This window comes from Jaculus jaculus, chromosome 2 (genome assembly GCF_020740685.1).
Source record: "Jaculus jaculus isolate mJacJac1 chromosome 2, mJacJac1.mat.Y.cur, whole genome shotgun sequence".
In the NCBI taxonomy this organism is placed as follows: domain Eukaryota; kingdom Metazoa; phylum Chordata; class Mammalia; order Rodentia; family Dipodidae; genus Jaculus; species Jaculus jaculus.
Genome location: NC_059103.1, coordinates 173,210,389 through 173,238,070, shown reverse-complemented (window position 1 = coordinate 173,238,070; position 27,682 = coordinate 173,210,389). Strand labels below are relative to the sequence as shown.

The 27,682-nt window shown below is 41.7% G+C and overlaps 1 protein-coding gene across 4 annotated transcripts in view; it reads left to right on the top strand.

The window, feature by feature from the left end:
• The first annotated feature begins 2,168 nt into the window (after nucleotides 1-2,168).
• Rrm2b (ribonucleotide reductase regulatory TP53 inducible subunit M2B) overlaps nucleotides 2,169-27,682 on the top strand; it is a 145,589-nt gene continuing 120,075 nt past the window's right edge. For 2 of the 4 annotated variants that reach the window (XM_045144279.1, XM_045144278.1), the window contains exons 1-6: nucleotides 2,490-2,624; nucleotides 8,258-8,413; nucleotides 16,739-16,855; nucleotides 19,398-19,531; nucleotides 20,608-20,702; nucleotides 26,759-26,892. In XM_045144279.1, the coding sequence (XP_045000214.1) occupies nucleotides 2,577-2,624; nucleotides 8,258-8,413; nucleotides 16,739-16,855; nucleotides 19,398-19,531; nucleotides 20,608-20,702; nucleotides 26,759-26,892 (684 nt within the window). In that variant the 5' untranslated portion in view covers nucleotides 2,490-2,576. Of the gene's footprint in view, nucleotides 2,218-2,489; nucleotides 2,625-8,257; nucleotides 8,414-16,738; nucleotides 16,856-19,397; nucleotides 19,532-20,607; nucleotides 20,703-26,758; nucleotides 26,893-27,682 lie in introns of those variants that run through there. The other 2 variants (XM_045144281.1, XM_045144280.1) reach the window with 2 other exon arrangements.

Genomic DNA, 27,682 nt, shown 5'->3' with positions numbered 1-27,682 from the left:
TTGATGCTATGTAGGTAAGTGCTCGATCACTGACCTCCATATTCCCAGCCCTGCTCTACTATTTTAACAACAAACCCACAAAACTCCTTGCATAACTTTTTTAATTAGAGAATTTTTTTTTAATATTGTAAAATCAAGAACAATTTTATAGCTTTTTGTTGTTTTTCTTTTTTAATATTTATTGTTATTTATTTGAGAGAGAAAGAGGCAGACAGAGAGAGAGAGAGAGAGAGAGAGAATGGGTGTGCCAGGGCCTCCAGCCACTGTAGACAAACTCCAGATGCATGTGCCGCCTTGGGCCTCTGGCTTACATGGGTCCTGGGGAAACGAAACTGGGTCCTTTGGCAGGAAAATGCTTTAACCACTAAGTCATCTTTCCAGCCTAACTTTTGTACGTAGCTATTATGTGTGAGGAAAAAAAAATCTGTCCTTAAACATGGATAAATTACTCAAGTCCTAGTTTTTCCTTCAAATCAAATGTCTTGCTGTTTAACTCACTTAAAATTAAAAAAAAAAACCTATATAATTTAATATGTTACCTGGATCTAAGACTTTCTAGTCCATACATAACCTCTGGAATGGTCTGACAAGTAGGATACTTGGCAGTCATCTTTGTATCAAGGTAATTTCCCATCCAGAGCTATTACCTGTTATTCTTGACATTAACTAAACTGATGACTTTAATTACTCTCACCATCTGCAGCCACCATCTTTTGCCATTACAGTACAGAAGAATGTGGCAGCTTTCTACCCCTAACTTTTGGATTTGAGATGAACACAAATTAAGGAGAGACTGGGTGCTACAATTTTTTGGTCAAATAACCTTATTTATCCTAAGGCTCAGTTTCTTAGTCTGCAAAAGAGGAACAATTGTAGTTATCTACTCCAAATAAATGTCCTAAAGAGGATATGAGCTAATTTACATAGAACACTGGCACTTTGTGAAAGGTGAATAAACATTACTAAAAGTTGTTCAAACAATGTCACAGGGGTTTTAAGCTATTACCCTGAAAATAGCATTTTTCCTTGTCTATTTTCATTTTTTCCTTGTCAAGTCCCATATACATATACACACACTCACACACTTCCCCCTTTAATTGCCCCCCCCCCTTTTCGGTTGCTGAGTTACAAAACAAGTCCATCTTTTCCTCATGGAATTTTAAGACTTCTTTTTATTATTTATTTGAGATAGAGAGTGAGAGAGAGTGGGTGCGCCAGGGCCTCCAGCCACGACGAAACGAACTCCAGACGCATGTGCCACCTTGTGCATATGGCTTACGTGGGACCTGGAGAATCAAACCCGGGTCCTTTGGCTTTGCAGGCACGTACCTTAACTGCTAAGCCATCTCTTCAGCCCCTCATCAAATTAAAAAAAAAAAACTTTTAAAGAATATTTTAATTTATTTATTAGAGAGAAAGAGGCAGATGGGGAGAGAGAATGGGCACGCCTGGGCCTCCAGACACTGCAAATGAACTCCAGATGCATGCGCCACCTAGTGCATCTGGCTTATGTGGGTTCTAGGGAATCGAACCTAGGTCCTTAGGCTTCAAAAGCAAGCGCCTTAACCGCTGTGCCATCTCTCCAGCCCCTTCACTGACTTGTTTTGTTTTTTTCGAGGTACTCGAGGGTGACCTCGAACTCACGATGATCCTCCTACCTCAGCCTCCCGCGTGCTAGGATTAAAGGCGTGCGCCACTACGTCTGGCTCTCATTGACTTTTTAGCGGCGTCCCCCCTCCCTGCTCCCGCCCACTCCACAGCGCGCCCTCCACCCGTCACGCGGCGGGCAGCTCTACCGGAGCCATCTCTCAGGGAGGAGGAAAGACTAATGAACTAATGAAACCTACCGTGTACCTGCGGCCGCGAGAGGGAAGCGGGGAAGCTGGCCCCCGGCACGTCGCGCACAAGTTCCGAGTGAACAGTCCACCCAGGTTCTCTGCAGCGTCCCTCAGGAGAAGAAGGACCCGCGGGTCAGGGCAAGCTCCGCCCCCGGGGGCGTGCCTAGCGGGGCGTCCTGAGGAGAGTGGGCGTGGCCCGGCCGGGGCATCCAGTGTCTGTCTGTAGCCGACAGGTGGGAAGCGGGAGCAGTAGCGGAAGTGGGCGGGGCCTCAGGCTGACAGGACACTGGGCTCGCGGTGGACTGGCTCAGTGGAGCAGCCCTCGGGCCACAGGCGCGGAGCGGGGAGCGGTTCAGTGAGTGGAGAAGGGGCAGCCGAGGTAGGCGGCTCCCTGAGGCTGGAGGCTGGTGGGGATCGGGTCGAAGAAGTGAGGCGGCTCTCTGAGGCGCGGGGCGGGGCCGGAGGAAGTGGGAGGGGCGTAACGGAAGGGGCCAAAGGAGGTGGGCGGGACCAGAGGAGGTGGGCGGGACCGGAGTAGGGGGCGGGGGCAAGCCGGCCCCTGCAAGGACGGTGTCCGCGTAGGAGAGGAAGCCCCGTGGGCGCTGCCAGGCGGGTCCGCGCAGCCGGAGGCGGGTCGCAGCTCCGGGTCTCCGCGGGCCACGGGGCTCCGGTCCTAGTCGGAAGTGGCCTGCGGCGTCTGGTTCCTTCAGCTCCCGTGGCTCTGGCGGAGTCTGCGCAATGAGCGACCGGGAAAGGCCGGAAGCGGCTGGGCTCGAGCCGAAGGAGGTAAATAAGTGCTGTCGCTTCATCCATCAGCTGCGGCCCTTCCGAATTCCAGTGTCGGCGGGCACTTGCTGCCAGCTTTCGGGTATTTTATTCGTCGCCGTCCGAAACCCGGCGCAGGCCCGAAGTGCCCTCTCCGCGGCTCGGTGGTGGTGCGAGCGCCCCGGGAGGGTGTCTCCCTCCTCCTCCCCTCTCCCGGTTGCTCGGCCTCCGGGCCGGCCAAGGGCAGGGCTTTGAGACCCTCCAGACCTGGGAGAGCCGCACCCCTTTGGCACCCTGTTTACCCCCCTCACCCCCTGCTTGCCCTCTTTCCTGGTCCTGGAACCCACGAGGATGGTGGCGGATCTGCAGGAGATGCACAGCATCGCTCGGATTGCTCAAACGCCATGGAGGGAGTGTGTGGAAATGGGCGCAGGTGCTTGGGGCGGAGATGACAGGTGAGAGGGGGAAAAACGCAACGACGAAGCAAATTAGGTTAGGCGGCCGCTGTTGCTCATCCCTAACTGAACTGCGAGTCTTCAGGGGCGCCAGTTTCTTCCTTTAAACAGTGGATGCGAGACTTCCCTCGCAGAGAATTCAGTGACGTGCTTTATGCAAAGCACCGCAATTTCGTAGGCACCGAACCAATCTGACTTGTTTATTCTCGTTGTTTCTGAGTTAATAGAAGTGGGTAATAACAGTCCATCGACTGGGACTTTAAAAATTAGATTGTAGAGTCAGTGTGGTGGTTTAAATTGTTGCTGAACAATTTCCATGCCTTGTTATTTTGAGAGTATTTAAAAACTGGTTGAAATAAGAGAAGTACTTTTGGTACTCGAAACTATTTCTGTGTGTGATGTCTTGAGTTCAATACGGTGACACTTTGAAGGGAACCGAAAAGTTTCAGCTCACAGACATGGATGCTTAACTGCATATTTCTTTGCAAAGTTGTAGATTCCAGGTATATTTAGTTTGAAAACATTTAATAATTAGCGATTACCATCTTTTATTCCCCTCTTTTCATTTTGAAACAAATACACTTAATACCAGTTTCTCTACTCAGATGAACACTCAGCCTTTTTTGCTTTGCTTAATGACACCAGTCTGACTTAACGCAAAGAGCAGGTATTTTTAGATCTAGAATGAGTACTTTAGTCCAAAAGTTTTTAGCTTGAGATGCAAGGATGCCTTCAGCACTTTGGTTCTCTGGATATGGCAGGGAAGCATGAGTTATCTGCATCAAAATCATTTGGAATTCTTTGTAAAAAAAAAAAAAAAAGAAAGAAATGTAAATTGCGGGGCCCACACTCCAGGCCTAGTAAATCAGTGTCTCTTGTGATGGGTCTGAGTCCATATAACAAGCACTTTTTTTTTTTTTTTTTTTTTTTTTTTGGTTTTTCGAGGTAGGGTCTCACTCTGGTCCAGGCTGACCTTGAATTAACTCTGTAGTCTCAGGGTGGCCTTGAATTGATCCTCCTACCTCTGCCTCCAGAGTGCTGGGATTAAAGGCATGCGCCACCACGCCCGGCTAACAAGCACTTATTTTAAGAAACATTGCCTTAAAGGGTCCATACACAGCCTTGAAAGGAGTTTATGACTATCCTAAGGTCATATATAGATTTTTGTATGTAAACGTGTGAATCTGCAGAGAAAAGGGTCCATAAGCTTTCTTTACTTTCTCAAAACAATTAAGGTAAGAAAGCTTAGGCCAAAAAACTCCAAATGGCATTCATAAGACTAAGAAGTAGAACTAGGTTTTGTTCCTGGGCAGGTATTTTATCAGCTTTTAAAATTTAGTGGAAGGTGCCTGCCACCCAGGTTTCTTTCAGGTTCTCATTACTTCACACTTGTTTAGCAGCAATTTGGATGTCTCTCTACCTTTGTCTGCCATCCAGTCCTATTTGCCATTGCCAAATCAATCTTTCACTAAATTAGTGCCCTCATGTTACTTCTCCAAATATAAATTCCCAAAAGTTCTTTATTCCCACCAAGAAAATGGCCAAGTGAAAAATACAGGAGAAAGATAGCTTCTTCCTACCAGTTATTGAGGGTCAGAAGTCCTTAGAGGGATCCAGAAGTCACCCGGCTGGCCTTGCCAGAACTGGAATTCAGTAGCTGATCCAATTGCTTCCACAATGGCTGTAGCACACCTACTGCTTCCTTAATCTAGCACACTACCTAGGTGGACTAGTCTTTGGGGTCAACCCCCTGGATTCTTCAACCAGTCAGGTCCTGAGTCTGATGACAGAAACCTATCCTCGTTGACTATAAAGGCTTGTCCCTGCTGACCTCCTCCTCTTCCATCTTGGGGACCTGATGGATCTGAGCTTCTTTCATCAGAATAGTGAATGCTGCTCCCCTCTCCAAGCCTGCAGATGTTGTGGGGGAGGGGCTCTCCTTACCTGTGCGGTTACTTCTGCCCTCCTCACATGTATTCTGTTTCCAGATACCTTTTTCATTTTATTATGATTCAGCTCTGGGTCTACCACGTGTGTAATTTCTCCAAACTCTGGGTCTGCCATGTGTGTAATAACTCCATGACTTTCGTTACTGCTCATTCTCCAAGCATCAGAATTCCCTCTGTTCCTGCTTTGGTTGTTTCTCGCTTGTCTTTCCTTAAGCCATGAGTCCATCACTGCCTAATCTCTTTAACTTTCTTTTTTTTATTTTTAAATTTATATTTATTTATTTGAGAGAGAAAGAGAGAGAATGGGCACGCCAGGGCCTTCAGCCACTGCAAATGAACTCCAGACACATGTGCCATCTTTTGCATCTAGCTTATGTGGGTCCTGGAGAATAGAACCTGGGTCCTTTGGCTTTGCAGGCAAGTACCTTAACCATTAGGCCACCTATCCATCCCGTTTATTTACTTATTTGAGACAGAGAGATCCTTCTATTTGGAGGTACAAGGCTGGAGCTTTTATACTTTGGTCCCACGCAAGTGTGTGTTTTTTCTAAATCTTTTGGCATGGGCTTCTAGATCCTGTATCCCATATGTATACCTGCTCCAGCCTTTTCCTAGATACCAATTTTTCCCTAAGTAAACCTCTTAATTCATAATTTGTCCCTAGATAAACTCAATAATCCATAATTTATACTTCTCAGTCCATTTTTAAAAAATTCTCTGTTAAAAATAGACTAGGACATTTTTTTCTTTCCTAATTCATCCTACTATGCATAGACATCTGATTAATCTTCCACCTACAACCTCTTTTTCTGTTAATGACTATTCATAAATCCTCTGTTGTCCATAATAATGATACTCATCTGGGGTTCAAGAACAAGTTAGAAGAATTGGAGTATGAGCCCCTGGGTACCCATAAACTGTCTGCCTCTCTCTCTGTATCTGTCTCATTGCATGCTGGCTTGGAACTCTGTGTACCTAACCTTGAACTTCTGACCTTTCTGCTTTCATCTACCAGGTGCAGGGATTGTAGAGGTGCCTGGCCTATTACGTGGTACTAGGGTTTGAACCCAAGGCTTCCTACATGCTAGGCAAGCTCTACCAACTGAACTACATCTCAAATCCTAAGTTTTAGCAGTCTCTAACATCGTGTAAGTCTGTGTCCTCAGTTGTATTCTTTTTGTTTTGTTTCTTTTTGGAGGTGGGGTCTCTAGCTCAGGCTGACCTGGAATTCACTAATTAGTGTCAGGCTGGCTCTGAACTCACAACGATCCTCCTACCTCTGCATCCCAAGTACTGGGATTAAAGGCGTGCACCACCATGCCCCACCTCAGTTGTATCATTGCTCTAAGTTTTCCTGGATAATCATATTCATTCCCTTGGCAGTCACTAATAGGATTGCAATCACTTCTATGCCATAGTGATGTATGTTCAGCTGAAACTGAGTTAATTATCCTTGTTATTAACAGAATTGGCTTTATAAAAATTTTGTATTTATAACTTTTTGTTACTGATGTGTGGGTTGGTAGGAAGAGTTGATTCAAGTTCTGTCAAACATTTAATGTGAGATGCAAGAGGTTTTTCCATATCTTTCAGTTATTCCCCAAATATACAACATCTTATGTTTACCTCTTGTCTTTTTGAAAATCATGTAGCTTCTCTAGACATTGTCTTATTTCATGAGTGAAAGTTACTTTAGATTACTTATAGAAGGTACTTATTGATCAAATAACTATCATAATTCTTTGACTAAAGATAGAACCTTTAAGTGGATAACCAGAAACATTCCAATAGTTAATACTGACAATATTTTAAAAAATACATAGCCCTTGAGAATGTGCAAAGTACTTCTATTTATATTAGCTCTTGGAAAGCCATCTCTCCAACCCCTATATTAACTTTGTATAAAATTCCTTTGAGGGATGGGGAGATGGCTCAGTGGTTAAAGATGCTTGCCTGATGGCCTGAGTTTGATTCTCCACCTGCATAAAGCCAGATACATGTAGTGGTGCATGTGTCTGGAGTTTCTTTACAGTGGCAGGAGGCCCCAATGTGCCCATACTCTTGTGTTTGTGTGTGTGTCTCCCAAATAAATAAATAAAATATTTTTAAAATCCTTTGAAGTAAGAGCTGGAGGGATGGCTTAGCAGTTAAGGTGTTTGCCTGCAAAGCCAAAGAACCCAGTTTCGATTCCCCAGGCCCCATGTAAGCCAGATGCACAAGGGGGTGTACTTGTCTGGAGGTCGCTTGCAGTGGCTGGAGGCCCCTGGCATACCCATTCTCACTCTCCCCTCCTTTCTCTGTCAAATAAATAAATAAATAAAAATAAGATATTTTAAAAAATCCTTTGAAGTAAGAATGACGGTTGTTAACAGAGAACATGAGGCCAGTGGGGTGTTGTACACCTTTAATCCCAGCACTCAGGAGACAGAGGTAGGAAGATCACCATGAGTTCAAGGCCACCCTGAGACTCCACAGTGAATTCCAAGTCAGCCTAAGCTATAGTGAGACCCTACCTCAGAAAAAGAAAAAAGAAAAAAAAAAAAACATAAGAAACAGAGAACATAAATAATAAAATGTCCTTATAGGTAAAAACATTTTTTTACTGTAAAAAACAACCTGAAGCATAGATAAGACAGTTTGGTATATGGGAACATTTAGATGAATGAAGGGTGTTTTCTGATGAGTATTATGGCATTCCAGTTAAGATCAGAACAACAACAAAAACCATTAAGAAGAAAACATAGCAGTAGCCTAGTCACACCAGTACTCTGTATTAAAGTGGCACTGAGGAGACATTTTGTCCATAAACACAGGAATTTCCCCACCATCTTGTTGATCTAGTTGTGTATTTATTCTCAAAGTAGCAGTGCAGAACTTTAGGACTCAGAATAATCTTAGTGAAGTGTTATTTTTAAGCTGCAGAGTTAGGCTCAGAGTAGTTAAGCAACTTTCAATAATTCAACTCACCAAACAGTATCATCCAACTATCCAGTTAACTGAGGACTACACACAAGGCACACTGTTCCCAAACCTAAACCTATGTTGTCTCCCTAACTTCCTCAGACGTATATTTAGGTATGGGAAAAAAGAAATGTCTATATGAACAGGATGTTTGTACTTTTTTTTTTTTTTTTTGAGGAAGAGTCTCACTTTAGCTCAACTGTCCCAGAACTCACTATGTGCTCTCAGGATCGTCTTGAACTCTTGGAGATCCTTCTAACTCTGGATGTTTGTACTTCATGTTTCAAAGCAGTTATCTTCAGATACCAGTGAAAATAAAACGACGCCAAATGAAGAGCCCCTACTCCGAAAGAGCTCCCGTCGATTTGTCATTTTTCCAATCCAGTACCCTGATATTTGGAAGATGTATAAGCAAGCCCAGGCGTCCTTCTGGACAGCAGAGGAGGTATGTGGTACCGCCTGCATCAGCATTTATGTTCTGGGTGCAGTGTTCACTTCTTGCCTTAGAGGATAGTTAAAAAATTGACTGTGCTCACTTTGGCAGCACATATACTGAAAAAAAGTTTTTACTTGTAATTGAATATGATGTGGCTTGGAATTAACTGAAACTAAATGTAGTGTTGTCCATTGTTCTTTTTTTTTTTTTTTTTTTTTTCGAGGTAGGGTCTCACTCTAGTCCAGGCTGACCTGGAACTTACTATGTAGTCTCAGGGTGGCCTTGACCTCACAATGATCCTCCTACCTCTGCCTCCCAAGTGCTGGGATTAAAGGTGTGCACCACCACACCTGGCTCCATTGTTCTAATTTAGACTAGTGCTTGTTGAAAAAAAAAAAAAAATGACAGTACATTCTGCTAAATTTTTCTTTTTTTAATTTTAAAATTTTTTTTAAGGTTTAATTCTAAAACCTTTTTATGGACAGCTTTTATATACCTAGACAATATATCATGATCCTAGTTCCTTCCCACCACCCTCCTTTTTCTCCCTCCTGAATCTCCCACCTATTGAATCCTTTCTTCTATCCAACAAGTATCTCTTGTGTTTGTTGTTTTGTTTTTTGAGGTAGAGTTTTGCTCTAGCCCAGGCTGACCTGGAATTTACTATATAGTCTCAGGCTGGTCTCAAACTCATGGTAATCCTTCTACCTCTGCCTCCCAAGTGCTGGTATTAAAGGCGTTCACCACTACACAGGTTTCCTTTCTCTCGTATTTTGATGTCGATGTCATCAGTTTTTTTCTTCCATTTATGCAGGTCTTGTGTGGGTAGCATCAGCCACTGTGAAGTTTTAAAAATATTGTGATTTATTTGTGAGAAGGAAGAGAGAGGGAGGGAGGAAGGTTTGGGTACACTAGACTCTCTTACCACTGCATACAAACCCTAGATGTGTGCACCACTTTGTGCATCTGGCTTTACATAGGTGCTAAGAAATTGAACCGTGGGCCAGCAGGCCTTGCAAGAAAGTGCTGTTAACTGCTGTGCCATCTCCCAGCCTGTTTTTGAGTGTTACTCTGTAGCTGCCTGCCTCAGTCTCCAGAATAGTCATTTTTTGCCAGATTTTCACTTCTAGTATATTAGAGAACATTTCCTATTTTCAAATAGATCCCTGGTTTTCTATGGCGAAGTAAGACTAGTTTGTATTTATGGTAGCAGAAAAATCAAAATTGCAGCTATAGTTAAAAAATGAAAGAGTGAATGAGAGATATGTCTGATCATACAAAGGCACTTGCACACAGTCTGACCATCCCTGCAGTGCGCTTAACCTTGAGCTTGCCAGACTGAAAGCATGGCTTCTCCCATTCTGGTCCTATTTCAGCTACAGTGAACCTGATACAGCTACGCCTAATGGGACAACTGTGTATTGTTTACTGTTAGTGTGATTTTTTTCCATCTTGGACTTAAGTTGAATACACAAATTAAAAATTCTTGCTGGTTTAGTAAGGATAGCCATACAAGTGATTTCCATATAGCCCAAACACACAGATAATTGTTGTCTTTATCAGTTAATTATATCTCAATATTTATGGTATCTGCATAACACTCTTGCTGTGTATATGAGTACATAAACATCTCTGTATAGATAGATATGTATCAGCATAGATATAGTCTAGATGTCTTTGGATCTGTCCATCTATTTGTCAAGGGATAGGTATGCTGTGTATGTGAACAGAGCTTGAGGCCAGGCTGCTGTACCATATACTAACTCTGTATCCTCATTAGAAATTAGACTAGTAGGGGCTAGAGAAGTGGCTTAGTGGGTAAGGCACTTGGTGGAAAAGCCAAAGGACCTAGAATCAGTTCCCTAGTACCCACATAAATCCAGATACACAAGGTGGCACATGCATCTGGAGTTCATTTGCAGTGGCTAGAGGTCCTGGCACACCCATATTCTCCCTCTCTCTCTCTCTCTAAAATAAACAAACCCTGGCACACCCATTCTCTCTTTCCTAAATAAATATATTTTAAAAATTAGTTGTATCTGACTCATTGTTATAAGGATCAATATGATATTTAAAATAGTATTTGGTACTTAACACTAAATAAATGTGAAGTAACTATTCACACATGGAATGAGGAAATTTTAACCTATAATTCAGAAAGGCACTGTAGTAGACAGCTTCATGTCACTGAGATGAACTTCTAGACCAGGCACAGTTATGGAGGAAGGGATTTATTGAAGCTTACAGATCCATGGGAAATTCCATAAAGGCAGAAGAAGCTGGCCTGCCTTCACCGGTTCAAGCAGAGAGAGAGAATCACAAGCCACAAACCATACAGTACAGCACACTTCAGGAACTCTCGGTAGGCACGCTTTGCATATCTTTAGATTGAAATCTCAAAACCACCACCACACCTTAAGATCCGCCCAGTGACACCACCTCCAGCCAGGTGGCTGCAGATGCAAACTACAAACTAATAAAACACTAAATATATTGGGGGCCATTTATTCAAACTACTGCAGGCACCAATGAAGCTTCTTTTATGCCAGTTTTACCTACTTACCAATCTCTTATATTCTCAACATTGTTATATTGTAGTTATATATGGAGCAAAAAAAAAAAAAAAAATCAAAACAAACATACTTTGCACACCTGACTCTCCCAACCGTCTGTGGTTTTTAGAAAGTTTTTGTTAGATATGGTTCAGAGAACAAGTACACAGGTGGCCTTTTTGTTTGTTATGTTAAAAGTGTTTGGCAATATTTGAGTTTTGGGAAATTAAACTGCATCTTTTAACAAATGTTCTATGGCTAAGAAGCACTGGCTTTTATTTTACTTTTTAAAGAACTTAATTTTTTTTTTTTTACTTTTTAAAACTTTTTATTGACAACCCCCATACATATGCACAATGTACCCTGATCATAATAATCCCCTCCCACCACCCTTCTTTGGCCCCTGTCCCCTATCTTCCCCTCCCCTGAACCTCTGCTTCTCTTCAACTAGTCTTTATTTAATTTTATTATTATTATTTATTTTATTTTATCTTTATTTGAGAGTGACAGAGAAAGAGGCAGAAAGAGAGAGGATGGGCATACCAGGACCTCCAGCCACTGCAAACAAACTCCAGATGCATGTGCCACCAGCTTACATGGGTCCTGGGGAATCGAGCCTCGAACCAGGGTCCTTAGACTTCACAGGCAAGCACTTAACCACTAAACCGTCTCTCCAACCCCTTTTTAAAACTTTTATTTTAAATTTTATTATTTATTTAAAGAAATTTATTTTCCCTAGTATTCTGCAGGTCTTGTGCAGGTAGTGACAGCCACTGTGAGGTTATAAATACAGTTGCCACACTGTGTCTGTAAGACATCTTTCCAAAAAACTCCTCAGTCCCTGGCTCTTACATTCTTTCCACCACCTCTTCTGCAATGGGAGAAACTTGGGAGTTTGTGATAGAGATGTCTTACTCTGTGCTGAACACTCAGCTGTCACTTCTCAGCACTTTGATGAGTTTTGAGTCTCCCCAGTAGTTAACTGTCAACTGAAAAGAGAAGCTTCTTTCTCTCTCTTTTTTTAAAAATATATTCTATTCTATTTATTTACTTATTTGAGAGAGAGAATGAATATGAGTGTACCAGGGCCTCCAACCACTGCAAACGAACTCCAGATGCATGCACTTCCTTGTGCATCTGTCTTAACATGGGTCCTGGAGAATCTAACTGGGGCCCTTTGATTTTGCAGGCAAATGCCTTAACTGCTAAGCCATCTCTCCAGCCCAAGAGAAGCTTCTCTAACCAAATGAGAGTAGCATTAACATATGGGAGCATAAACAAATGTACATTTTAATACAATTTTTGAAATAGGTGGGCATTATTAACTGAAGCATGGGAAACTTACCAATATGTAGACCACTGAACAGTATGACTCTCCTCTCAGAAACTGTTAATTTTCATAGCTCCTTCAAGAGGGTGGAGTCTCATGGGTACTTCCCACCCTCCACAATGGAATGTCAGCTGTGCAGGAAAGCATAGCTACTCTGAGTTCATGAGCGAAACAGCACATTGTGTCCAAGAGACAGCATTCCACGATATTTCTCCCCATCTTCCCACTTTTATGTTCTTTGTTCTTTTTGTCCATTCTTGCATAGTATTCCTTGGGCCCTCAAGGGGGTGATAAAGATGTCCTGTTTAGGGCTGAGCATACTATGGTCACTTATTCTTAGTACTTTGACTAGACACATGCCTCTCTGATTGAAGCTGAGAGTCTCTCTAATCTACAAGTATAAACATAGTTAGAAGGCAGTTTGACAGTGTGTCCACTTAGCAAAACAATAGTAGTAGGTTCCCCCTAGGGCTTATAGTCTCCCCAGCCATGTTTGACCATGTCTGCAATATCAACCATGGATTTCCTTCTTGTGGAACAGTCAAGTCTAATCAGAAAGTGGTTTGTTACCCCTAGAACATTCATGCTACTATTATACCAGTGGAAAACACTAACTTAAAGCAGGCTGGCATGGATTTTATTTTTAGTTAATTGTAAGCAGAGAGAGAGAGAAAGAGGGAGACAGAGAATGGACATGTCAAGGATTCTAGGCCCTGCAAATGAATTCTAGGTACATGTGCCCCTTTTGTGCATCTGGTTTTATGTAGGTATTGGGGAATCAAACTCAGGCCATTAGGTTTTTTAAAATATATTTATTTGTTTATTTGAGAGAGAGAGAGAGAGAGAGAATGAATGGGTGTGCCAGGGCTTCCAGCTACTGCAAACAATCTCCAGATGCATGTTCCCCTTGTGCATCTGGCTTACATGGGTTTTGGGAAATCTAACCTAGGTCCTTTGGCTTTGCAGGCAAACACCTTAAGTACTAAGTCTTCCCTCCAGCCCAGGTCACTAGGTTTTACAGGCAAGCACCTTAACCACTAAGCCATCTCTCCAGCCTGGATTTTTTTTTTTAATAAAAAAAATTCAGGTGGGGAGGGAGGGAATTACCATGGGATATTTTTTTATAATCATGGAAAATGTTAATAAAAATTTAAAAATTAAAAAAATCACATTTTAAATATTTTATTTATTTGTTAGCAGAGAAATAGAAGAGACAGAGTGAATGGGCATGCCAGGGCCTCCAGCTATTGCATCCAAACTCCAGATGCATACACCTCTTTGTGCATCTGGCTGTACATAGGTACTGGGGAATTGAATTTGGGTTGCCAGGCTTTGCAGGCAAGCACCTTAACTGCTGAGCTATCTCTCCAGTCCACATGGATTTTTTTTTATTAATTATTTTTGTTTATATTTTATGTATTTATTTGTAAGTAACAGAAAGAGAAAGAGGCAAAGGGGGGGGGAGGGAGAGAGGGGGCACACCTGGGCCTCCAACCACTGCAAACAAACTCCGATGTGTATGCCCCCTTGTGCATCTGGCTAACATGGGGAATTGAGCCTCGAACCAAGGTCCTTAGGCTTTACAGGCAAGCGCTTAACTGCTAAGCCATCTCTCCAGCCCAGAATTTCATTTTTTTAGATTCAAGTACATATTTTGAGGATGTCAAGGACATCTGTAGTTTCATATAGTTTTAATTTAAACAAATGTTAAGTCAGTTAAGCAACTTTATAGTTCTTAAAATAAACTTAATTATTAAATACTAAACCTTGACTAGAAGACAGAAGCCTAAGCTTGGGATTATTTTTAAGCCACTCAGGAAATTTTAATAATTGTGCTAGCTTTCTGTTACTATGACAGAATAAATGCCTGAGAAAATCGGGTTATAAAGGAAAGAGGTTCATTTGGCTCATGACTTCGGGTCATGGTTTCTTGGCCCGGTTACTGCAAGGCTGTGGCAGCACAGCACTTGGTGGGGGACAGTCACACGGTGGTCAGGAGACCGAGATGGGGCTGGGGAGAGGAAGTCCCCACATCGTCAAGGACATGGCTCCAGTGACCTCAAGTTCTTTCCACCCACCGCGCCTACCATCTCCCCATAGCACCGTCCTAATCCCATTGTACCTCTAACACTGAGCCCAGTGTTTAGTCTGTACTAAGTGCTCTGTGCATACTTAAAACATAGTGGAAAAGTCTTAGAAAAGAATACAAGTAGATAAAAAGATAGAATATCAGTCCTTCTATGGAAGGGTCAAAGAGAACTGAGACTTTGTTAAAATAATTAAAAGAAAGGCAAAACAATATAACCTTACATTGCACAAGATAGTATACATATTTCAAATTTTTATGATGTTATTATGAAATAGTTATTATTGGAGATATTTTTTAAGACAAAGTGAAATCTCTAAGAGCTATGGGCAAAAGTTTTTGTCTGCCTCACATTCAAATGACAAACTTGTACTTCCCAGTGTTATTGTATTTGGAAGTAGGGCTCTGAGAGATAATTAGGTAATGAGGGTAGTATTCTCATGAATGGAAGATCCTTTTTCAAGAATCCAACCACAGTAGAACACTGATCTTGAATTCTCAACCTCCAGATTGAGAAATAAATGTTTCTTGTTTATGTCACCAGTTTATTTATGATTTGTTAGAGGAGCAAGAGCTAACTAAGCTGAAAGGTACATTTAAAGGCCATTTTCAATTGTATATTTTGGGGCTGAGGAGATGGCTCAGTGGGGGCGAGCAGTTGCTGCAAACGTGAGGGCCTGAGAGGACGTGAAAACATCAGTTTGATCCTCCAGCACCCATGTAGGCAGCTGGTCCTGTTTGCCTGTAACCCCAGTCCTTCCAGGAGCAGATCGGAGAGTTGATGGAGCTTGTCAAAATGGCAGTGCTGAGTTTGAAGAAGAGACTCATGAATATGTGGATGAATGATGAAAGGGGACACCTGATGCTCTCCTCCGGTCCACATGGGGCATGCACATCTGTTTGCCCATGTGTACACAGTACACATCCCATACATACATAACAGACACAGGCAAAGAAAATTGTGGTTTCTGCCAAATTTTAGTGTGTTTCTCTTCATTCCAAGCACTAGTCTAGCAAGCATTTTCACAGATATTTCTGTTTCTAGAAGCCATACCTATAAACTGCTTTATCTTCCTGACACCACTTCTGAGTAAAGCAGAGTAGCTGGCAGTAACACAGCAGCTGCAGCTGGTGAGCAGGTGTCTAATTGTCTGTCTAAGACCATGCTAAATATTGCACAACATGCTAAAGCAATGCCTGCTGAAAGTCATTAGTTGCTAATCTACTTCATTTACTTCTTGGCTAACTTTTATTATGTCTTTCTCCCTTCACTCCTTCCTTCGTTTGTTGAAGTGCCACTGGGCATGTTAATTCTAATTTCTTTTTTTTTGTTTTTGGGAGATGGGGTCTCCCTCTAGCCCAGACTGACCTGGAATTCACTGTGTAGTCTCAGGATGGCTTTCAACTCATGGCGATCCTCCCACCTCTGCCTCCTAAATGCTGTGATTAAAGGCTTGGACCACCATGCCTGACTTCTTCTTTTTTGTTTTGTTTTTCAAGATAGTCTTGGCTCTAGCTCAGGCTGACCTGGAATTCACTCTTGTAGTGTCAGGGTAGCCTCGAATTTATGACATTACTTCTGCCTCTGCCTCCATACCCAGCTAATTGTAATATTCTTAAGAGTGAGATTTCTTTGTTAAGTGTCCTCACCCCTTCTCCTGAGTCTTGAACATGATAGGAATATTTTGTTTTCTCTTTGTTGCAGTTAGCTTCACGTTGCTGGCAGAAAGTACCTGACCCAAAGCAGCTTATGGGAGGAAGGGGTTTATTTTGGCTTATAGACTTGAGGGGACGATGGCGGGGGAAAACATGGCATGAGCAGAGGGTGGACATCTCCTATGGCCAGCATCATGTGGACAATAGCAGCTAGAGAGTGTGCCAAACACTGGCAAGGGAAGCTGGCTGTACCACCCATAAGCCTTCCCCTAATAATACACTGCTTCCAGGAGGCTCCCATAGCCAAATTGCTACCAGCTGGGGTCCTAGCATTCAGAACACGTGTTTATGGGGAACACCTGAATCAAACCAGCATACCCTTAAGCAAATTTTACTGGATATGTTTAAAGTGCACAGCATATAGATAAATATGATTACTCTCCTGTAAGCAAATTAATGTGTCTATTTACTTACATGCTTGTCCATTTTCCCACTGTGTCAAAAGCAGTTAAAATCTAATTTAGCAAATGTTTTGAATATAATAATCTATTGTTAACATAAGTCTTTATGTTTATGTGACTTTAGTGTTCTTTTTTCCTTTCCACAGATTACTGATAATAACATATCCCTCTTAACTTCAAAGTCAATGTTAGTTTTTCAAATAGTTTTAACTCCAAGTGAAAAAAAAATTGAAAGTGTTTTTGTTCTAGGTTGACTTATCAAAGGATCTCCCTCACTGGAACAAGCTTAAATCAGATGAGAAGTATTTTATCTCTCACATCTTAGCCTTTTTTGCAGCCAGTGATGGAATTGTAAATGAAAATTTGGTAAGATTTTAGTTTTCTCTTTGTTCCTTTTAGCAATTAAGGTAATATTAAGCAATTAAGGTATTCATAAATTATTGACATTGAGAAAAGATGTTGAAGTAATGGACTAAGTGAAGCTTAATTCTTTAGAATTTTTTTTCATAAACTTTTGGAGGAAAAGCTGTCATTTGACCAACAAAATATGAAACCAAGCTTAAATTGTACCAGCTAAAACTATACACACTGTGGGATGAGGATGCATAAGATCTTGGGTTCTGTCCCCAGCACCACAAAACAAACAAAAACTGTATAGAATTCACAAACTTGCCCTCGATGGTAAACTTAATGGAGACCCTGCACCTATTGACCATCTGGAACTCCTGTAGAACTAGATTCTGGCTCCTTTAATTTTTTATTTTTATTTATTTGACAGAGAGAAAGAGGGAGGGAGGGAGGGAGGGAGGGAGGGGGGGAGAGAGAGAGAACGGGCATGCCAGGGCCTCCAGCCACTGCAGATGAACTCCAGATGCATGCACCCCCTTGTGTATCTGGCTTACATGGGTCCTGGCGAATTGAACCTTGAACCTTGGATCTTTGGCTTTGCATGCATTCTCCTTAACTGCTAAGCTATCCCTCCAGCCCCTGGATCCTCTTTTAAAAGCTTGGTATTGTGGGTAATTAGAAGGAACAGTTTTTTGTTAAGGAAAGTAGGAGTACAAACTTCTAAAACAGACTAGAAGAAACTTCAACTGGTTTTTGTACTATTAGAAAAAAAAAATTCTGCAAAGCAAAATCACTATTTTTGATATATATTCTAAAAAGTACTTGGTTCTATGGGCAATGTCTCCACCTAACAAATGAAATTCATTTAAGTGCTTAGTAATACATTATATGAGGCAGTGGGTATTGCTGAGTGGCCAAGGCATTGATTGGGATGGAGCCCCAGTGCTGGAAAAACAAGGAATATACAGTTACTTTATTGTGGGCGGTAGGGTAGCTAAAAATACTGCTTAAGATGCTGCTGTAAAAGATCAGTAAGGGAGAGGGGTGTAGATTAGTAGTTGAGTGCTTGCCTAGCATGCACAGGCCCTGGGGTTTAATCTCTAGTACCACGGGGGGGGGGGGGGGGAATCATGAGGTCTCTGTGACTTTGTTTGCTGCCTAACAGGCAGGTTATTTTTTTTTTTAATTTTTAGTATTTAATAATTTTATTTATTTACTTGCAAGCGGAGAAAGATACAAGAGATACACCATAGGGTCTGGAGAGATGGCTTAGCGTTTAAGGCATTTGCCTGCAAAGCCAAAGGATCCTGGTTTGATTTTCCAGAACCCACATAAGCCAGATACACAAGGGGTCACATACATCTGGGGTTCCTTTGCAGTTGCTAGAGGCCCTGGCATGCCCATTCTTTCTCCCTGTCCCCCCACCTCTTTCTCTCTCTCAAATAAATAAATAAAATATATTTAAAAGAGAGAGAGGGAGAGCTACAAGATAGAGAGAATGGACATACCAGGGCCTCTAGCCACTGCAAACGAACTCCAGATGCATGCATCATCCTGTGCATCTGGCCTTAGGTATATACTGGAGAGTTGAAACCAGGTCATTAGTCTCTGTAAGCAAATGCCTAACCACTGATAAACCTCTCCAGCTCTAATTTTTTATTTTTTAAAAAATATTTATTCAGCCGGGCGTGGTGGCGCACGCCTTTAATCCCAGCACTCGGGAGGCAGAGGTAGGAGGATTGCCATGAGTTCAAGGCCACCCTGAGATGACAGAGTTAATTCCAGGTCAGCCTGGACCAGAGTGAGACCCTACCTCAAAAAAAAAAAAATTTATTCATGGGCTGGAGGGATGGCTTAGTGGTTAAGGCATTTGTCTGCAAAGCCAAAGGACCCGGGTTCGATTCCCCAGGACCCATGTTAGCTAGATGCACAAGGGGGTACACATGTCTGGAGTTCATTTGCAGTGGCTTGAGGCCCTGGTGTGCCCATTCTCTCTTTCTGTCAAATAAATAAATAAATAAAAATAAAAATAAAATTTTATTCATTAGAGGGAGAGAGAATGAGAGAATATGCATAGGCACACTAGGGCCTTCTGCCACTCCAGATGAACTCCAGATGCATGAACTAGTTTGTGCATCTGGATTTTCATGAGTGCTGGGGAACCGAATCCGGGCTGACGGGCTTTGCAAGAAAGTATCTTTAATTGCAGAGCCATCTTCCCAGCCTCAAGTTTATTTTTATGTTTTGAGACAAGGTGTTGCTATGTTACCCAGGCTGGTCCTGAACTCGTGATCCTTCTGTCCAGACTCCTAAATTCTGGGAAAAATGGAAGTGTTTTTTTGGGGGTGGTGGTGTATGTTTTTGTTTTGAATTTCTTTCTTTTTTTTTTAAACTTTTTATTGGCAGCCTTCATCTAAGGTATAGATAGTATCCCTTGATGAGAACATAGCATTTTTAAAGTGCTAACTCTAATGTCCATATTTGGAGTTGCAGTGTTTAACCAGTCAGTGTTCCTGAGAGCCTGCAGCACTGAATCCGTCCATCTCCCTTCCTTTCTTAGGTGGAGCGCTTTAGTCAGGAGGTGCAGGTTCCAGAGGCTCGCTGTTTCTATGGCTTTCAGATTCTCATGGAGAATGTTCACTCAGAGATGTACAGCTTGCTGATAGACACTTATATTAGAGATCCCAAGAAAAGGTATTACTGTAGGGATTTACAAAGGTTTATCATATTGCTTATGTTAACAGCTGAACTTATTCCAAGACTAAAACATTAAGAAAAGATTGTCCACAGATGGAAGTTCATGCGTATGTTTTCTATTGATCAGTAATGTGTTAAGTTAAAATGAGTTGTATAAAGCCAGATAATCCTTATGTTTTGCAGTATTTTTTTTAAAACTTTATTAGCCAATTGCTTTGATAAGTGGAATATTTGCATTTAATTGATTTTTTTGTGTCAGAATAGATGCAAATCACTTAATTTGTGTTTTACTTTATTTATAACAATAAACATGAATAAATACAGAAAAACTACAGATTTGGTACTATGGCAGAGAGTTACAATTACTCTCTCTCCTTAAACTGTTAAAATTTAGTCCACTTAAGAAAAGCAAGTGGAGCTGGGCGTGGTGGCCCATGCATTTAATCCCAGCACTTGGGAGGCAAAGGTAGGAGGATTGCCATGAGTTCAAGGCCACCCTGTGCCTACATAGTGAATTGCAGGTCGGCCTGAGCTAGAGCGAGACCCTAACTCCCCCCCCCCCAAAAAAAAAGGAATGAAAGAAGGAAAAGAAATGCAAGTGGGGCTGGAGAGATGGCTCAGTGTTTAAGGTACTTGCTTACAAAGCCTAACAACCCAGATTCTATTCCCCAATACCCACATAAAGCCAGATGCATAAAGGCACATATGTCTGGAGTTTGTTTGCCGTGGCTAGAGGCCCTAGAGTACATATTCTGTTTCTTCTTTTTTTTATTATTTGTTTTATTTATGAGAGAGAGAGAGGGAGAGAATTGGCATGCCACGGCCTCCAGCCACTGAAGTGGAACTCTAGATGCATGTGCCACCTTGTGTATCTGGCTTACATGAGTTCTGGGTAGTAGCTGAACCTTGGTCCTTAGGCTTTTGCAGGCAAGCGCCTTAAGTGCTGAATCATCTCTCCAGCCCTGTTTGTCTCTCTTCTATCTCTCTCTGCTTGCAAAGAAATAAAAATACTTTAAAAAGAAAAGAAATGCAATTGAATAACTGTTCCATGAATTTTTTTTTTGTTTTCATAGAGAGTTTTTATTTAACGCAATTGAAACCATGCCATCTGTTAAGAAAAAAGCAGATTGGGCCTTGCGATGGATAGCAGATAGAAAATCTACTTTTGGTATGTATTTTTCAAATTTGGTTTGAGTGATATGATGCTGTCTTACGTGGTGCTAATCAAAGTCATACCATGGAAGATGAATACCAAAGTCTTGACATCCACTTTACTAAAATCATTATTTGCACCATTAATTAGAAACAGTTGTAAGAGAAATCTATTCCCTATAAATGTGCAGTAAGCTAGATCTTGAAAGGTTAAGATGCCAGTGCATAATAACAGGTTAACAAGAGTCACACAAAATCCAGTAAGAGTATTAAAGCAACATGTAATTTTTATCTGTTATAAAGAATGTCAGGGTTTTAAAGCAAGTCAAATCTTAATAACTTAGGAAAAACAAATATCTAGTTTCTGAAAATTTGAAGATTAGTATGCTGGATGAGTTTTGAGGCCCTGGAACTTTTTTTTTTTTTTTTGGTTATTATTGTTTTGAGGCAGAGTCTCTCTATGTAGCCAGGATGGTCTGAAACTTTCTATGTATCCCAGGGTAGCCTCAAATTCACAATCATCCTCAGCCATCTGAGTGCTGGAATTATGAGCTTATCCACCAACCATGGCCATAACTCTTTTTGTTTGTTTTTTGGATGTTTTTGGTTTGAAACAGGTTCTCTAGCTTAGGTTGGTCTCAAATTTGATATATAGCCAAGAATGACTGTAATTACTCTTGCTTTATACAGTGCTAGGAATCAAACTTAGGGCTGTGTGCATGCTAGACAAGCACTCTATCAACTGAGCTACAACCCCAGGGTGGCCATAATATTTTTTAAAAGATGTGGATAACATTGTGTCTTATGCATAATGGTTGCTTAGTAATTACTAATTACATCTAATTTATATATTTCATTCATGTAGCTCTAAGTAAATACCTTATTATTACCTTTTTCATAATTGGTGTTTTAATTTGATTTTATTCATTATATGAAGAAGCAGGTCTCTGTCCTTTTTTAATAATCTCAGGCTCCTTTGATTATTGTCTTTTTTTTCCCTGAGGTAGGAAATCACCGTAGTCCAGGTTGACATAGAACTCATTCTGTAGCTCCAGGCTGGCCTTGAACTCTTTTTTTTCTCAATTTTTTTTTTTAAATTTTATTTATTTATTTGAGAGCGACAGACACAGAGAGAAAGACAGATAGAGGGAGAGAGAGTGAATGGGCGCGCCAGGGCTTCCAGCCTCTGCAAACGAACTCCAGACGCGTGCGCCCCCTTGTGCATCTGGCTAACATGGGACCTGGGGAACCGAGCCTTGAACCGGGATCCTTAGGCTTCACAGGCAAGCGCTTAACCGCTAAACCATCTCTCCAGCCCTTTTTTTCTCAATTTTTATTAACATTTTCCATGATTATAAAAAGTATCTCCAGTGGGGAAGGTTGCTTTGGAATGCTGTCTTCCAGACACAAAGGAGATGTATTCATGACCTCACAGTGGCTAATGCTGCCCACCCAAGACCTACATCATAAGAGGGCAAGAAAAAGAAAGAGAAGTACAACAGCTAGCCAGTGACAAGCTCCAGAGTCAGTTAAGGGAAAATCAGTGGGTAAGTGATGGAGGGAGACACTTGATTTTTTTTTTTTTTTTGTTCACCCGTGACTGTGCTGCATCTGCACATACATGTGCATACAACACACACACACCATGCCACACCCACTCTGCACAAAAATAAAAAGAGAGAGAAGAAAAAAAAAAAACAGGAAAAAAAAAGAGCATCAGCTGGCATTGGCTTCTCTACAGAATGTTCCAAAGTAGAACAGAGCAGAAATACATAACAGAAAAGCCTGGAAAGAAAATGTGTTTTGGGTTTTGGGTCAGTGCTTTTAATTTTTTTTTTTTTTTTTTTTTGAGAGAGTGAGAAAGAGGCAGAGAGAGAGAGAGAGAGAAAAAAAAGGGTGGGGGGAGAGATTGGGCACACCAGGGCCTTTCAGCTGCTGTGAACGAACTCCAGATGTGTGTACCCCCTTGTGTGCGTGTGCCACATTATGCACTTGCGTCAGTGCCTATGGCTATGTGGGACCTGAAGATTGGAACCTGTGTTCTTAGGCTTCGTAGGCAAGTGCCTTTACCACTAAGCTGTCTCCAGCCCACTAGAGCTTTTGAATGCAACCTATGCATATGTGAGAAGTCCGGGTGTTCACTTCATGAGCGTTTGTTGAGGAAATTAGTAGAGGATGAGCTTTATCCAGCCAAATATTCAGCCAAGATTTAATTATTTATGTAAAGGTAAATAACCATCTCATTTGTAGGCAATTCTTTTTTTTTTATCTGTAATAAATGGCAAAATTATATGTAAGCCACAAAAAACATTCGGAAATCAATTACTTTTTTTCTCAATTTTTATTAACATTTTCCATGATTATAAAAAAAAAAAAATCCCATGTTAATACCCTCCCTCCTCCCCCCACTTGCCCCTTTGAAATTCCATTCTCCATCATATCCCCTCCCCATCTCAATCACTCTCTCTTTTTTTTTTTTTTTTTTTTTGATGTCGTGATCTTTCCCTCCTCTTATGATGGTCTTGTGTAGGTAGTGTCAGGCACTGTGAGGTCATGGATATCCAGGCCATTTTATGTCTGGAGGGAGCACGTTGTACGGAGTCCTACCTTTCCTTTGGCTCTTACATTCTTTCTGCTACCTCTTCCGCATTAGACCCTGAGCCTTGGAAGGTGTGATCGAGATGTTACTCAGGACTCCAGTCACTTCTTTCCAGCACTATGATACCTTCTGAGTCATCCCAAGGTCACTGCCATCTGAAAAGAGAAGATTCTCTACCCAAAGTGAGAGTAGCATTAATATGAGGGTATGAATATTAAGAGAAGTGCTTACTGGGCAGTTTGATAAGCATAGTATATACATTTTTCCAGACATAAGCAGATGTTACACCCCTAGGGCTCATGACTACCCCTGTTTTAAGTTTTCAGTGTCAGGGGTGTGTTCACCTCCATGGAGCGGGCCTCCAGTCCAATTGGAGGGCAGTTAGTTTCCACCATGACAGACCTGCCACTATTGCACCCGTTGGCTCATTTGGCCTGGCTGGCCAATTATAAGGCATGCAGTGTCCACTGTTGAGTATCTTCACTGGTGGTATCTCTTTCTCCCATTGAACTGCATGTAGAATGGCTTCTTCCAGCTTTCTGTCAGCTGGTCTACATGGAGGAGGTTATCAGCTCAGTTCCAGCAGGATTTCTCAGTGGCCTTGCAGCCCAAGTATGTATGTGGAGTCTTCAGCAATAGGGTCTTACCATCTATTCCTGGTGGGAAACCAAGGGCCTCGGCAATGGCCTGTAAATGTTTTGGGGGCATCAGGGACCTCCCTGGCCAACAATTCACTGGAGGTATCCCATCCCTGGCACTGAAAATTTTCTAACAATGATCTATGGCTCCTGAGTGTTCCATTGTCCGAAACCAGAGGATTCCATATGATTTATTTGCATCCTCTTAGATTTTGATTAGCCCTCCCTCCACCTTTCCTTTACTCAGTCTCTTCCCCTGACCTCACTTTGGGCCTTTTCACCCCTGTTAATCTATTCTTTGACTTACATATATACAATACCAACCTATGAAGTACCCTCCTCCCTTCCTTTCTCTTCCCTTTATATCTCCTTTTTTACTTGGAGTTCAAGATTTAAGGTCAGTCTTGGCTGCTATAAAACCTTGGTTCAAAAAAAATAAAGGCGGGGGGGAGGGCTGGAGAGATGGCTTAGCAGTTTAGACATTTGCCTGTGAAGCCTAAGGACCCAGGTTTGATCCCCCAGTACCCATGTAAGCCAGATGCACAATCATCTGGAGTTTGTTTACAGTGTTTAAAGACCCTGGTGTGCCCATATTCTCCTTCTCTCTCTCTTTCTCAAATAAATAAAATATTTAGAAAATGTAAAAAAGTCGGGTGTGGTGGCACACGCCTTTATCCCAGCACTCGGGAGGCAGAGGTAGGAGGATCGCCATGAGTTCACGGAGACTAGAGTGAATTCCAGGTCAGCCTGGGCTAGAGTGAGACCCTACCTCAAAAAAATCAAAAAAAAAAAAAATTCTTCCAGTGGAAAGGAATCATGAGTAGAAAAAGTTTTAGAAGTTCTGTTCCAGAATCTTTGCTTATTGAAATGATTGTAATAAAATGTCACTGGTTATGGTGGGTTTTCATTTATTTGTTTGTTTTTCCAATAAAATCAGTTTCTGGCCAAAAAAAAGTATCCCATGGTAATTCCCCTCCCCGTCTCAATCAGTCTCTCTTTTATTTTGATGTCATGGTCTTTTCCTCCTCTTATGATGGTCTTGTGTAGGTAGTGTCAGACACTATGAGGTCATGGATATCCATGGCCTTGAACTCTTAAACTCACAGTGATCCACCTACCTCAGCCTCTCAAGTGCTGGGCTAAATGGCACGTATCCTTTCATTATTGAGAACTCCAAAATGCTTTTTATTTATGGGATTATATCTGTTATTTTTGTATTCAATTTTTTAAAATTATTTATTTATTTATTTGAGAGCGACAGAGACAGACAGAAAGACAGATAGAGGGAGAGAGAGAATGGGTGCGCCAGGGCTTCCAGCCTCTGCAAACGAACTCCAGACGCGTGCGCCCCCTTGTGCATCTGGCTAACGTGGGACCTGGGGAACCAAGCCTCGAACCGGGGTCCTTAGGCTTCACAGGCAAGCGCTTAACCACTAAGCCATCTCTCCAGCCCTCAATTTTTTTTTTATTTGTTTGTTTTTGTTTTTGTTTTTCAAGTTAGGGTGTCATTGCACTCTGGCTGACCTGAAATTCACTATGTAGTCTCAGGGTGGCTTCAAACCCATGGTGATCCTCCTACCTCTGCCTCCTGAGTGCTGGGATTAAAGGCATGCACCACCATACCTGGCTTGTATTAGAATTTTAAACAATATTTTATTTGTAATCAGAGAGAGACAGAGTGAGAACAAGAGAGAAAGAGAGGGGGTAGGGGGGAATGGGCATACCAGGGCCTCTTAACACTGCATACATACTCCAGATGCATGAACCACTTGCTGTCTCATCTTTTAGCACTTACTTAATTTTCATCAATTCAATTCTGGACTCATCTATTAAATCTCTGATATGTGTTTGGTTCTGCAACAAATTGGTATAAACTGATGTTATTATCTATGTTAATCGTCAGTAGTTCTGTCAAGCAGACATTGTCTTTATGGCATATTATAGGCCAAACTTTTCTCCCCAGACAGACTTATACTATATAAATACTTCTTTCAAGCATATATATTATGGCAACAGAAGGAATTTGCCAGTGACTTTTGGATTATACCCATAATCATCCTCTAGGGCTGATGTCACAGATATCATACCACTAAAGTCATTTTAGGAATGTGGGTTTCTACAAAGACCTTGCCTAACAGTGAGTAAACTTTTAAATTGACTCATATACTTAATAGGACATGTTTTTCGATAGACACATTTATTGTTTTCAGCTGGGTTTATTTTTTTAAATGTTTAACAAGGATAATAATGTTTTTGAAATGTTTATAGATAGCTTGTTAGGCCCTAGGATCTAAAAACGTAAACCCCAGCAGCCTTCCCTCCTAGAGAAAGACACTTTTCGGTTTGACTTGTGTTTCCCATTCAGTATACACACTTATTTGCACATGCTGCAGTCACATGTATGTGCCTGTACTAACAGGGACATCTGCTGTACAAGCAGATCACTTCATTTCTTTTTGTCTGTTTGTTCATTTATTTTGTGTGTAAAAGACTATCCTTTGTCCAGACATCAAAACCTGCAGAAGTCCTCTCTGAAGATCCTTAGGCATAGCACTAATTTGTTTCTTTATTTTTTTGAGGTAGGATCTCACTCTAGCTCAGGCTGACCTGGAATTCACTATGGAGTCTTAGGATGGCCTCGAGCTCGAAGTGATCCTCCTACCTCTGCCTCCTGAGTGCTGGGATTAAAAGCATGTGCCACCATGCTGAGCTGATTTGTTTATTTCTTGGTAAAAGAGTTGTATATTGTAAAAAGAAATCCAACTATATCTTTATGACCTTGCAGAGGTCTTCAGTGCATAATACTTTAGGAAGTGTAACTGTTTTGTCTTCCAGGGGAAAGAGTGGTGGCCTTTGCTGCTGTGGAAGGGGTCTTCTTCTCAGGGTCGTTTGCTGCCATATTCTGGCTAAAGAAGAGAGGGCTCATGCCCGGACTCACGTTTTCCAATGAGCTCATCAGCAGAGATGAGGTAAGGAAGGAATTGCTCTTCCACTTATACCCGTGTTCATGGTTGTGGGCACTTATTTTTCTTTGCGCCTAGGAAATTCTTATGGTGACACAAGTATTCTGGCAATGAAACGAAAATAGGCACTCATTTCTTTCTTACCTTGCATGATGTTGCACTTTCCTCCTACATCTCTTGCTGTTCCTCCCCAGTCTCTGCTTGTCCTAACTGTCAGTGTCCTTCTGGATTCCTGCTTTGGCATCATTCCTTCACTGTGTGAGACATCCTGGCTGATATTATTCATTGTCATGGAATCAGTCACCATCTGTGCTCCTCAGACTTTCTCTCTACCAGGTATATGCTTTCCTGTATTCCAAACCCATGTATTTCAGTGCATGTTAGATGTTTGCTCCTGGTAGCTGCCTCAGGTCTCGTCAACCTAATATTTTAGAAATCAAAATCCTTATCTGTCTCCCAGCACTTGTTATTCTGTATTCCATCTCGGTGAGTGACATGGCCCTGCTGTCCAGTTGTAGAATTAGAAATCATTTAAAATCATTCCTGTCCTTTTTCTGCCACATGTAGTCATGACTGAATTTTGTCTCCCTTTAATCTGCAATAAGTAACCCTTTAAATTTTTCCTACCTTTATTTTTTTTTTCGGTTTTTCAAGGTAGGGTCTCACTCTAGTTCAGGCTGACCTGGAACTCACTATGTAGTCTCAGGGTGGCCTTGGACTCTCTTGGCGATCCTCCTACCTCTGCTTCCCAAGTGCTGGGATTAAAGGTGTTTGCCACCACACCCAACAGGACTTG